Source organism: Erpetoichthys calabaricus, chromosome 4, assembly GCF_900747795.2.
Source record: "Erpetoichthys calabaricus chromosome 4, fErpCal1.3, whole genome shotgun sequence".
NCBI lineage: Eukaryota > Metazoa > Chordata > Cladistia > Polypteriformes > Polypteridae > Erpetoichthys > Erpetoichthys calabaricus.
In genome coordinates, this window is record NC_041397.2 from 38,348,037 (window position 1) to 38,361,795 (window position 13,759).

Sequence of the window (13,759 nt, forward strand, 5' to 3'; positions counted from 1 at the left end):
CTTCTCTTTGCAGTTGCATCCTTCCTCCACCTTCGCTCTCATTTACGCACATGTACTACATCTTATTGTTTCTGACTCTCAATCAACTCCTCTGCATTATGTGGCACCATCTCTCTTAGTTCGCATCAACCTGCTGTCTGCTCTCACTACAGATCACAATGTTATCTGTGAACATCATACTCCATGGAGAGTCCTGCCTGACCTCATCTGTCAACCTGTCCATCACCATTGCAAACAGGAAATGGCTTAGAGCCGATCCTTAATCTAATCCCACTCTCACCTTGAACCAGGATGTCATTCCAACTGCACACCTCACCACAGTCACACTGTCCTCATACAGTACATATTCTATACCACCCTTACATTCTTTTCTGCTACTCCTGATCTCCTCATACAGTTCCTCTCTTGGCACCCTGCCATTTGCTTTCTCTCTAAATCCACAAACATGCAATGCAATTCCTTGTGACCTTCTATGTACTTCTCCATCAACACTCTTAAAGCAAATCTCACATCTGTAGTATTCTTTCCTGGCATGAAATCATATTGCTGCTCACAGATCACCACCTTTCCTCTTAGCATAGCGTCCATCACTCTTTCCCATATTTTCATGGTGTGGCTGATCAACTTTATAGCCCCGTAGTTAATGTAGCTCTGCACACCTCCCTTATTCTTGAAAATTGGTACTAATATACTTCTCCACACCTTAGGTATCTTCTTAATTTTCATGATTTTGTTGAACAATCTAGTAAAACAATAGCAAGGTCACAAAGGAAAGAACTAAAACAAGAAGGCAGCAGAAATACAACATGTGACTAACAGGACTCTCTCATAGGCTTATCAGATAAATGGCATTTTAATGAGTGCAGCAGTTGAGAGATCTTGGGTGTGTTCCAGAAAGCAGGATTAATGTGAAAGTAAGTTGATGATTTATGGCAGTCAGGTTAATTCCATTCCACAAAACCATGGTTTATCTAAAACTGTGTTTCTAGAACATATTAAACCAGAACTGTGTGATCCATGAGGCCAAATATATGAATATTTTGCTAATCCTGTTTTTTGCTTGTTGCAGCAAGAAAGATCTGACTAAATCCAGCTCTGTTACTGAGGCAAATAATACTCTGAAACTAACCTGAAAAAGACCAGGTTTAACATAAAGGATTAAAGCTTTGAAGCCATAGCAGAGCATTCAGTCATAAAACCAAAGTTCATAAATGTCCTGTACAATGCAAACTGCTGATTCCAGCTGCACTATTTAAAAGGAAGAAAAAGCGGATATGTTGAAAATGTTATTTTACTTCCTTAACAAGCAATTGACACAGAAGCGCAACTCCTTTGCCAAGTTCTGCCCAGAGAAACCTAATTAGACCATTAGGCCCAGAGGAGTGCCTGCATGAACATTATCATTTTACATCTGATGCTTTATTATATCTGAGCAACCTTCTAAAAGTGACATGCTCAGAGTTAACATCGATGCAAATCATGGACATTTCCTTTTTTTTTAGGACAGTTTATTTACAGTATTCGAAATCCTGTACATATCGACAACGTGCCAAAAGTGTACTTAATTTTAAAGCAGTATCTGCAAACCCACACATACACACAGAGGCTGTGTTCCTGAAATAGAAATACATAGCTACCATCAAAAAGGAATTCCACAGGTAGGGTAATTAAATTTAAACAATTGTGGCATATCTAAGCAATAATAACTAATAATAGACTTGATGGTGGAACAAGCTATTCACATTCATCTCTTCTGTGGAGTCCCTCGCCCATTAAAGAAATGCGTCTGAAGACTCCCCTCTTCAGCAGGTACCTATACTTGATATACTTATTAATGCTGCCTCAATTTGGTGTTTTGTAATGTAGTTTATTTGGCTGATGAATTTTCTGAATGAAGTGCAAGTATGTACTAGTATATCAAACACTCAGTACAAATATCAATGTGCCCTCTTGTCCATTCTTAACATAATGTGAGATGTCACATATATAATTATCAATGTTCAGTGCAGGCAGGAAAACTTTCCACATCACTCACAGTTAACTAGCATAATTCCATGTAGGTCTATCCTGAACACTTATCACCATGAGTCTTAGAATTTTTTGAAATCATTAATATTGTAACATGGAATTATAGTACTTTTTGAGGGCATATAACATTTTAAGTAAACTAATATCGTCAGGGGTAAATTTTGCTCAATGCAAAAATTTTCCACACAAAGATCACACGGATTTCACTGATTCACTGTTTTATGCATTCATTCTTTCAGGGTTATTCCCTCGAGTCCTCTCTCATTCATTGGCTGCTGCTGCTGCTCTGTTGCTCCTTTTTATCGGATGTGCTGATAATCATCATGTGCTGTGACCAGCACGTCTTCTTCTGTTGGCATGAAGGATGTCCCCTCTGTTTCATAGACTTTTAATTCTTGGTTGAGCGATTGTTCAGTGCTCAACTCATAAAGGCTCATAAATTTTACTGTGAATGCGCATTAATTTGGATCAGTATCTGCAGGATTGTTTGAGTCGTTCAAACTAGCTAATCCATTGGTGAGAAGTTGCTCTAAAGCAAACCAGGATTTGTTCTGAGATCCAGGATCATCTAATCTCTCTTTCTGGAACAGACCCCTGAATAAACATGGGACAAAATAAATAACACTAGGCAAAACACAGGCAGAACTAATGCACAGAACCGATCTAGATACATAATTACATTTTATGGGATTACACCTTGGTTTATACATTTTTGCTGTTTTAAGTTTACAGTTTTTTCTTAAATATTTCTTTTTTATTTATTTTGTCCATGTATTTTGTGCTTCTTTAGTGTCATTTAAGTAATTTCAGAGACTTAAAAGTGATTCAGTATTGTGGCTCAATCATCTGCCTTTCTGTTCACTCAATGTATGTGGCTAAGAAAGATAAGGTTTTTACAGACTACGTGGGTCAAGAAGTAATGTGTTTCTGTACCGATTATTTCAGGATACTGTACTGTGCTTTCAACAGGGTTTTTCTATTCAATTTTTAGAGAGTTAAAAAATTATACAATCACTACATCAGGGATCATCAAATAGTTTTGACCTGGGGCCAGATTCCAGACCATGTCCTAACAAAGTCCCTACAATACACAACACACACAGACCAACTCGTACTGGGCCAGTTTCATGTCTTCAGCTGATTTTTCTTTCAGGCGTTTAAGTTATAAGAGAAAACCAATTTACCTAGAAGAAACCTGCATGCATCTAAAAAGAATGTGTAAACTTTACACAATATACAGTAAATTTTCCAAAAAAAAATTCATCATTTCTGCAAGTCAGAGTCGAAACCACTGTACCACTGTGTTACAATTAGTACCCCTCTCTGAATCATATTGCACTCAATTTATTCATTTTACTTTATTAATTAAATGCACATGCAGCTGTGGAATGTAAAAAACTGTGTTTTAATGGGAGGGCTGGGAGACCACACTGCTAGATGTGTGTTTCAGATCATAAGTCATGGAATGAGTTTGTTGTATAAAACGCATTGAGCAACAAAGGTCAATCTAGTTAGCCTCCATTACAATCATTTTTGTGAATTAGAAGCAGATGTTCTGTCTTATTTGTATTTAATAGCAAAGGGAGGAAATGAATATGCAGTATGCAATGCATACAGTATATTGTGATAGCAGATAGAGTTATGTGCTTTATGAGTTATTATATTTATTCAGTTGCCATTGGAAAAATATTTTACAATTTGTGATTGAGTTTGTCTCATGTGCCACATATTGATAAGTTGGGCTTACTTAAAAGATTTCCTAAAAACGAACTTGTACTATTTAGTAATGTGAAAACAAATTAATAATGCAGATGGTTTTGCAAAGTATTGTGATATCCTTGGTCTGGTTGCCACCTACACCATGTTAGTGGCATGGGGCAGATCCATTAGTGTGTGTGTGTTCAGACTTGGGGTGAGGCAGCCAGAAGTGTGTGGAGCTGCAGAACATTGGACTGACATTGTAGAGCGGCTAAAGACGGAGACAGATGGTTGGAATATGGATGGAAGATGAAATATCTACTATCAAAGTTATCAGAATGCTAAATCCATTCCTCTGTCTCTCACACATTTGAGTCAATAGGTAATTGCTTCTTGATTGCCTTTATGCTCACAAAGTTGAATTTTGTGTAGCATGCTAAGGATTATTTTTATTACCGGAAAAACAAGCGAATTTAAACAAAAAAAATGTTATTATGTGTAATATAAATATTTAAATACCAAAACGTCAGCATAATCACAGCAGAAAAGGGATATCTGGTGTCCACTGCTGTACTGATGCAAATTTAGTACATGTGCTTGTGGGATGTTTTAACACAATCACCAATGAGCAAATGTCAAAATATTTTTCTGGAATTTTTTTCTGTGACAAGGTAGAATGTCAGTTCCTGACTTGCAAGATTAAGACGCACAACCACAGCAACTTCCTAATTTCCCATGACACAAACATTGACAGTTGCTGCATTATGAACAGACCTTTAGGAGGCAGACATCTTTGTTGTTTTTCAACTTGATTGCAATCATTTTGCCTTTTTGCCACACAGCTACTGCACCAAACTGCAGCTTGATGTGTTCATGCAACTGTAGTCATAAGGGATACACAGCGGTTTGGTCATACAGTGCCCCATGCATCTGCTTTTCTTTAAATTAAATGAATCTAAAGCATTTCAGGTGAGACTATCCATCGTTATACAGTAACTGTGGTCAAGCAAAGGGTTCATCAGTGACAGCACAGATGATGAAGTGATGCCATATTAACTGTATTTGCCAACCAAATTGGTCCCTCTACCGATGATAAGTATTGAGTTCCAGGTATACCCAGAGCTTGCTTCACACAACATGTAGAACTTGATTTTTTTGTTAATATTTGCATCTTTTTAGTATTTAAGTAAGTTCACAGTGTGACATTATGGATGCCTCCAGTTCAAAAAAGAGTGTAACATCATTGTGAGTATGCATTGAATAGGATTTCTTTTTTTTGGGTGCATTAGTACTTATCTTTATGGGGTTATCAGTCAGCATGGTGCTTAATACCAGCTTTTTCAGCCTCCTTACTTCTTCAAATGCATGCCTGTGGAGCTGCACTTATCCTTCCCCATCTTAATGTAATGTAAACATTTTCTGAGTGATGCTTGCCCAACCTCTGCTCGTCACTTCCCCACTGTTAGTATGGTGTCAAAGTCAGACCAGCACAGAATTCAGTACTATATAGGGTGCATCTCTCAATGTCAGCATACAGCGAGATGAAAGACAGCCAACTCTAAACAGTACAAGTAATTATTGAGAGAAATTAAGTTGTGGTTTGGAGTTGAGCCAAAAAGAATTTTGCTTAGGACTCCAGGAAGGCTAGGCCTACCACTGCCAATGTACAATGCCTTTGGCTCTTTAGTCACCTTAAGTGCCCGAATAAACTTGAAATAATTCTTTAAAAACATGGCTACTCAGCTTATTTATTCTCATTTTTAATGCTATAGTATCCTTTATTGCTGGTATTGTCTCTATCCTTAAATGAGATATTGTATAGGAAAAAAAAATTCAGCACTTTCTTATTTGCAACTATTTGACTTCTTAGCCAGCCATTTGTTTGTCTGCTTGAATCTCACACATGCTGACCTGAATGCCAATATTAGGCAAGAACAATTGTCAAAGAATTAAGCTTTTACGGCTTTAAGTTGTAGGTAATTTCTGTTGTCTGCTGGGTTGTTTATTGCAATCTGAAGGCTGAAGATGTTTCTCTGTTGAATTTAAAGCTCCACTCTGCTAACACCTTCAAGCTGTTGTAACCCTAGAACCCAGTAAAATCTCATAATGAATTATGTTTAGGCTAAATATTATTAAAAAGACTGATTGAAATTTAATGTGGGCGACACGGTGGTGTAGTGGTAGTGCTGCTGCCTCGCAGTAAGGAGGCCTGGGTTCGCTTCCCAGGTCCTCCCTGCATGGAGTTTGCATGTTCTCCCAGTGTCTGCATGGATTTCCTCTGGGTGCTCCGGTTTCCTCCCACAGTCCAAAGACATGCAGGTTAGGTGGACTGGCGATCCTAAATTGTCCCTAGTGTGTGCTTGGTGTGTAGGGGTGCTTGTGTGTGTCCTGCGGTGGGCTGGCACCGTGCCCGGGAATTTGTTCCTGCATTGTGCTCTGGGATTGGCTCCAGCAGCCCCCCAGTGACCCTGTGTTAGGATATACCAGGTTGGATAATGACTGGCTGACTGAAATTTGATGTTGTTAATTTGCATTTTTACAAACCTGGCTTTAGGCTTTTAGATGCAAAGTGATCCATGGTTTTACTATATTTACATGCAATCACTACTACTATACTACCATTTAGTTTCATTAATAGCTGGACTCTTAAATACCTTTTAACAGAATTTAAGCCTTGCAAAATGAGTAATGGGATGTGATTGGTATGGAAAACTCAACACCAGAATGTGGTTGAGGTCACAATCTAAATGGGGAGGGATAAAGCACAAACTGTATTTATTCCGTGCACCCAGTTAAGTTAGATTTCTTATCAAACTGCCTCTTTCATGGACAACTGTATGTTGCATGATCAAGGGTCAGCAGCTGCAACAATGTTTATGTGTACCTTTAGCAAAATTGATTGCTTCTTTACAAATTTAAAGTAGGTATCCATCAAAACTGAAAGTGTTTAATTCATTAGTTTATGTGTTAAATTAATGAATATTTGATTAATTGGGTGTGTGTGGTTAATCGTGAAACATAATTGATCTCCTTTATGTTCAGCATCTGGGTTATCAAAAATTGTTTTATACACTTCTTCAAGACTTTTCTAACTATACACAAAAAAGGGTGATAATGAGTTCCAAAGCTACCATATTACATTTGTTTTAGTAAATTTTACAAATTAACATTTACAAATATCTGTAAATGCATTTTAACTTCAAATCAATTATAGATTTCTTAAAATATATCTATTTCATATGGCAAGCCAAATTAACATTTCAGATACTTTGAAACAGACATATTTTCAGATATCTATGGTAAATTTTAAGACATCTTGAAATTCATTTTCTAATATCTCAAATACATTTTAAGATATCGTGAAATTAAATCTTAGTCATTTTCAGGTATCTGATATGTATTGTAAGGTGTTTCAAATACATTTCTAGATATCTTAAACTAACTTTCTGCATGTATTGAAATACAATATCTGAAATGTGAAACAAGATATTTGAATCGTACAATAGCTTTCCTGACATTTTAAGGTACTTTGAAATGAATTTTAGGTCTCTGGAATTGTACAGGAAATTATTTTAAGATGTTTGGAAATGTACTCAAAACACCTTAAAATACATGTCAAATGTCTTCACAATGAGATATCTAAAATACATTTTCAGAAAGCTCAAATAAATTTCTGGATATGTTAAAATGACTTTCTACTTCATTTTATCTATGAGGGACCTTCAAAAAGTTTCCACACTTTTCCACAAACTCTGTTTATTAAGAATTTCAAAAACAAATTGCATCACTTTTCTACATAGTCACCTTCGTTTGCAATGCAATTTTCCCAGCATTGCACCCACTTTTTAATGCCCAATTACTACTCCTCCCACCTTCACTGTTTCCAACAAAAATATTAAAGTGCAGAAACTTTTTGAACATTCCTCGTATCTTAAAATATATTTCAAAATATCTGAAATACTTTTTAAGATATTTTCCTCTCATCATGAATATTGGAAGATCGTGGTTCGCTTCTCGGTTCCTCCCTGTGTGGATAGCGCTTTGAGTACTGAGGAATGCGCTATATAAATGTAATGAATTATTATAATTATTATAATATATTTCAAGATATCTAACTATCATTTACTAATATATGAAATGCAGTTAAAGATATATTAAATACATTTAAAATATTTAAAAAGAACTTCCTGTGCATTTTAAGATGTCTCAAATGCTTTTTGAAATAACTTAAATGGGCGCTAAGTTCCATTGAAAGAACAGCAAATTTTACATGAAGTGATTTTAAGATATTTTAAAATGAAGCTGAATACATACAAGACCAATTTGAGATATCTGTAAATATATATTAACATATCTTAAAGAGTATTTGAGATATCTTGAAATGTAGTAGATACCTTAAAATGTAAAAGAACTTGTTTTGTGTTATCTTGAAATGAGTTTCAGCTATCTGAAATGATCAAAAGCCTTTTAAGATACCTCAAATTCATGTTGAAAATTCTCTAAAAGTTAATTACAGTAGGTTTGCCATAGTGTATCATATATGGTACTCACTGGCTTGTCGTTTCATTGCACAGGTTATATTGTAACAATATATTTAAAACCAGATGAAATTTTATTGATTTTCAAAAAATTAATTAAATGAAATTTTAAAGTACTTTTTTAAAAATGTGAATATCTGGATTTCACTTTTTGGGGCCTTAACCTTGAACATGTAATTGATTTAATATGTATGCTATATGAACTGATTGCGATATTTAAATGAATACTGCATTATACAACACCACAAAAGACATAACAGAAATGATCAGTCAAGTTAATTGTAGCAGTAGACAAAAGAAAGCATACTAAATAGCTTATTTAGACTTTAAAAAATCTCCTTGAAACCTTTTTATACAAACAGCTAATCCTAAAACAAAAACATACCATCAGAATTAATTTAAGAAATTGCAGTTCTGATTAAAAGACAGGAAACAGAGAGAACTGAGTAGAAGACAATGGGTTCATGAGTTAGGAAAACATTTACTCTTGCACCACCCTAACAAACATCCACTTCTCAATGTATATTTTACCTCTGTTTATCTTGCCTGTTGAGTGAAACACCTCAAAAGTCCCAGATATGCAAACAGCTATTACTGTATACTAGCAGGACCCTCTAATATCCTCTCTTTTGTTGTATCAATGGCTCTAATTAGAAAATATGTATTGAGACTAATCTCCAGGCAGACCCTACAGTATAAATAAACTCAGTATCTTTATGTAAAATTATTTCAGTCATAATGCATATTTTACTTAATTGAGAGACATGTAAATATTCAAGTACAATTACATGCATCTCTGTATCTATGATCTACCAAAAGATGTGTGTCTTTGTATTTAATTAAACATACATGACAAGGAATGGATGGAGATATCAAATTTAAAACAGAAATGGTCAGAAACAAAATAAAATGTGTCCTCTAGACCTGGCAAAATTTGCAGATGTTTATTAGGTGGGTTGACTCTCTCACTTGCCTTTATCTCTTTGTCTTTCATGATCCTGACCACTTTCTCTTTTTCCCATTGGTACATCTTTACTCTACCCATCACTCCAGAGGTATCACTGTTTTGGTTTGTTTTGGCTTAAACTCCCCACCATCCAAACTTCTCTTCTAAAGGTAATTAATGTCCAGTTAAAAAAGAAAAAAAAACATATTTGCCCTTTCAGACACCAGGCTTTACCTGCCAGTGATGGTGCTTGATGTGTCTGTAACTTTCAGCCATGGAAAGACTTAGAGTCCAAGACAACTCCTCAGCTGCATATTTTTCCATTTATATATTTCCATATAAATCATTGACTACTTAACCATGTTAGTCATAATTGACTGAAGAAAATCCAACAGCAATATTTTGGGATGGTCCCAAATTAAGGGCTAGTGTCAGAGAATAAGGAGGGAGGAAGTAAGGGAGGCACTGAAAAAAATAAAAAATGGAAAGACCACAGGACCAGATGAAATGCTAGCAGAAGTATGGAAGAGTTTAGGAGAATAGTTAAAACAGGTGTTGCAGGATCTAATTCAGAAGATCTATGAACAAGAGAGAATACTAGATGAGTAGAGGAACAGTGTGATTGTAGCCATTTACAGGGAGAAGGGCAATATTTGGGTTTGTGGAAACTATAGAGAGATAAAGCTGATTGTCATACACAAGGAAATTTTGGGAAAGGGTTCAAGAGAGAAGGCTTAGGAAAGACACCACCATAGAGGAGGAGCAGTTTGGTTTAATGCCAGGGAGAGGAACAACTGATGCAGTGTTTGCATTGAGACAGCATATAGAGAAATATCAAGAAAAACATTAAGGTTGAAATATGGTATTTATTGATTAGGAGTATTTTAAATGTTCTAAACCTCATGAGAGAAACACATTGTGCACTAAACCAGCAAGCTGGCAGCTGAACCCTCAAAGAGGATGGGTAAGAGTGTTTTTTTCTCATTGAAATACTGGGGGGTTTCTGAAGGGCAGCTTTGATTTTTTGCCATAGGTTTACTGTTTAATAGTGACACAGCTTGTAGTTAAAATTGTAAGAGCGTGCAGATGGCGGTGCTATGTGGAAGGAAAAACGGAGCAGGGAAACTACTGAACTGCACATGAGCAGTGGTCACTGCCATTATGGGCAGTTAACCAGCAACATTAACAGTCACACCCCCTCCCTCAGCTTTGTGCACACCTTTATGAACTAAGCGACATTCCAAACCAGGCTCAGCTAGTTGAGCGAGGACATCAGTGTTAACATGTGCAGAGTCGGGACAATGACGGACAGTAAAATTAAACAGCTGTAAGCTAATGAACCACCTTGTGAGTTGGGAGTTTGAATCTTTCTGTCTGTAGAGCCACTGTGGCAGAGTGTGATTGGTCACCAAGGTAAATTTATGACCTCACAAGTAATAATGGAGCACTTCCACAGCCCATTTATTTGCCAGACACTCAATGGTCGAGTAGTTACACTCCCTGGGAACCAGTTTTCTGTTCAAATAAGCAATGGGATGTTCCTCACCATCGAAAACCTGAGACAGGACGGCCCTCAAACCAAACACAATAGAGTCCATCCAAATGAATTCTCTAGAAAAGCCGGGATTCTTTAAAACTGGGTACGAAGACAAAGCGGTCTTCAAATCAGATAAGGACCATTCACAATCATTGGACCAGACAATGAGGCCCCATCTAAAGAGGTTGAAGGACCAGTAAGCTTCTTGAGGAAATCCAATGAGGAATGCCCCCCATCTTCACTGGACAGATTGGGTTCAGCTACAGGCCCCTCCCCTCCTACTAAAGGAGCTGGTGCTTTGTAGTCAGCCAAGACCCATGGAAAAAGGGAATTTCTCTTCCCTACCAAGAAGGGCCAGGGACAGGAGTTGGATATGGCAGTCCAAACTTTAAAGTTTTGTCCCTTATACTTGACAATAGGAAAAAGCTAAAATATACGGTATGAGGTTTAATGATGATCAGGATTCAGGAGTTAGCCTGTAGGGAGAGCTATTGAAAAGAATAGATACATTTAAATATCTAGGATCAGTGGTAGCCCAAGATGGAAATTCAGATACAGAGATAATCCATTGAATGCATTGTGGATAGAACAATTAGAAGAAGGTATTAGAAGTATTATGTGATCAAAGAATTAAGACAAAGGCTAAAGGTAAGGTTTTTAAGATCGTAGTAAGAACAGCAATTGTGTATGGAGCTGAGATATGACCAATAAAAGGAGTGCAGAAGAACTTAGATATGTCAGAAATAAGAATAGTGAGATGAAAGTGTGAATTACAAAAAAAGGACCGAATATGAAAAGAGATAACCAGAGGTACAACAAAAGTGAGAGAGATATCTAAGAATGCACAAGAAACTAGGTTGAAGTGGTATGGACATGTGATGAGGAAATTGAATACATGATCAAAATAGTGATGGAAATGGAAGTACAAAGGAAGAGAAAGCAAAGAAGGCGGAAGTGGAAAAGAAGAAGTGAAAGAAAAAGTTTTGACTGAGGAGAAGGTGCAAGACCAGGCTGCATGGAGAAGGTTGATCAAGCACATTGACCCCAGATAGAAGTGGGAACAGACAGAGAGTAAGAAGAAGAAGAGGAAGAAGATTGCCCTCTTAGTCATCAACCTGTTTTTTCTTTATACTAAATACACCTTGACTAGTTTATTTTTCTTTTTGTTTTTGTGATTTACTGGGGACTCTTAGTTCTTCACCAAGGTAAGATTGGATTTTATACAGTATATATATATTGTTTCCCTTGTTTTTCCATTCTAATATACTTGCGTAGGATATTTTTTAAAATAATTATTCTTTATTTATTGTTATTTTCTTTATTAGTTAACAAACCACAGGATTACAGTTTGCATCCAATGATTGAAAGTTTGAATATTATCTATGTTAAATATATATATATTTCTGTTTAAATATATAAATAACAGCATTGTGATTATAGACTGTGGCTACATTCATTTGTCTTTATTTAATATATAAATAAAATACTGTTTTTTTATTATTAATATGTTAACATCTAAAGAAGAGTTATAGTTGAAATGTATTGGCAAATGGAAGATTTCTATTGTTAAATAACTGATTAATTTAAAGAAATTTTATCCCTGTATATGGTCCTATACATGGTCCTAACTATAATTATACACAGAACCTGAATAGGCTTTGCCATATTGCAATCTATTAACTGGGGTATATTTTACATTTTCTTTTTTGCTTCTGTGAAACTTGCTACGACGTTTTATTCTTTTCATTATTATAGCAAGTCCATGAATTATATACACTGTTAACTACCTGCCTTTAATTTTACTACACTTCATGATTAATTGTGATTATAACTATAATTAGAACAGCTTTGTGACAAAAGTTTTTTTCTAAGATAATATATACTTCTCTTCCATTCTACATATTTTCAAAGGAACACAATCCTTTTCATCCTAGACAGGGATCATATGTTTCTACCGTACTGGCCTCCTTCCAGTCTTTTGAATTCTCCCTGGAATCACAATTGTTTACGCGCCATGTGCTGCTTACTACATTTCAGTCAGAAGGTCATGTGGCCTCTTGCCAATCTTCCATGGTCTTTCATTTTCTCTTTTACTATAAATCAAGCACTTCTGACATCACCTGAATTTTCTGCTCTTAAAAATCCTTGGAAATCTTTGCATTTCTCCATCCAGTCCTCTGCTTTCTCTTACACCAGTACTCTACTTCTGGGCCGCTGCTCATGTGCTGCCTCCAGTAGCACCTGTCTATCCACAGTAATATACAGAGCTAATCTGTGGCTGAACCCTCTCTGATTGGAATGTTTTATTCTGGACTCTTCAATCTAGGTAGTGCTTTTGCCCACTGTCATACTATCTCAAAACATTACAAATTAGATATTACTTACTCATTAGTCATTATTGTTTTTCATTCTGTTGTTCAGACATTTTATGAATACAAAATCCTTTGTTACCTTTATGCTGGAAAATGGATTTCTGCAGAACCTCTTAGTGTTGCCCTGCTCAGATGACATTCCACCTTGAGAGTTTGTAGCAGTCATTCTTGTTTTCAGTAATTCCTACACAAATTAACAAACAATTGATAATTACCAAAGAAATACATATCTCTTCCGCATACAGTGTTTGCTTGTACTTTGAACTCTTTCTACATACTGTATAGAAGACAAAAGTCATCGTGCACAGTGTTTCCTGTGGAAAAAATACTCCGTCTACTACAAATAAATATAGACTAAAATGTAATGCTCAACGTAAATCAAAATGTTTAATGTTACAGATTTGTGTCATTTATTGTTGACATATTATAAAAATAGCTGCCTTTATCATACTTTAAACAAACAGTGACAGAGGCAATGCCTGTCTATTTTGATGTGCATTGTAGACAAATGACCAGGAATTCCAGTGTTTTATTGCTAGCTGTTGGAGCAACTGTAATTGATGATTGTTTCTTTAATTTTCATTCATTTCAAGCATCACAGTTCTAACTTGAAATTTATGGAGCCTTACTCCCTGAATAT

The 13,759-nt window shown here is 35.9% G+C and overlaps 1 protein-coding gene across 1 annotated transcript in view; it reads right to left on the minus strand.

Moving 5' to 3' along the window:
- The window catches only part of slco2b1 (solute carrier organic anion transporter family, member 2B1), a 125,252-nt gene that overhangs the window by 91,635 nt on the left and 19,858 nt on the right, over positions 1-13,759 (minus strand). Inside the window, exon 2 of the mRNA XM_028799342.2 lies at positions 13,199-13,303. Coding sequence (XP_028655175.1) covers positions 13,199-13,285 — 87 coding nt within the window. The 5' untranslated portion in view covers positions 13,286-13,303. The remainder of the gene's footprint in view (positions 1-13,198; positions 13,304-13,759) is intronic.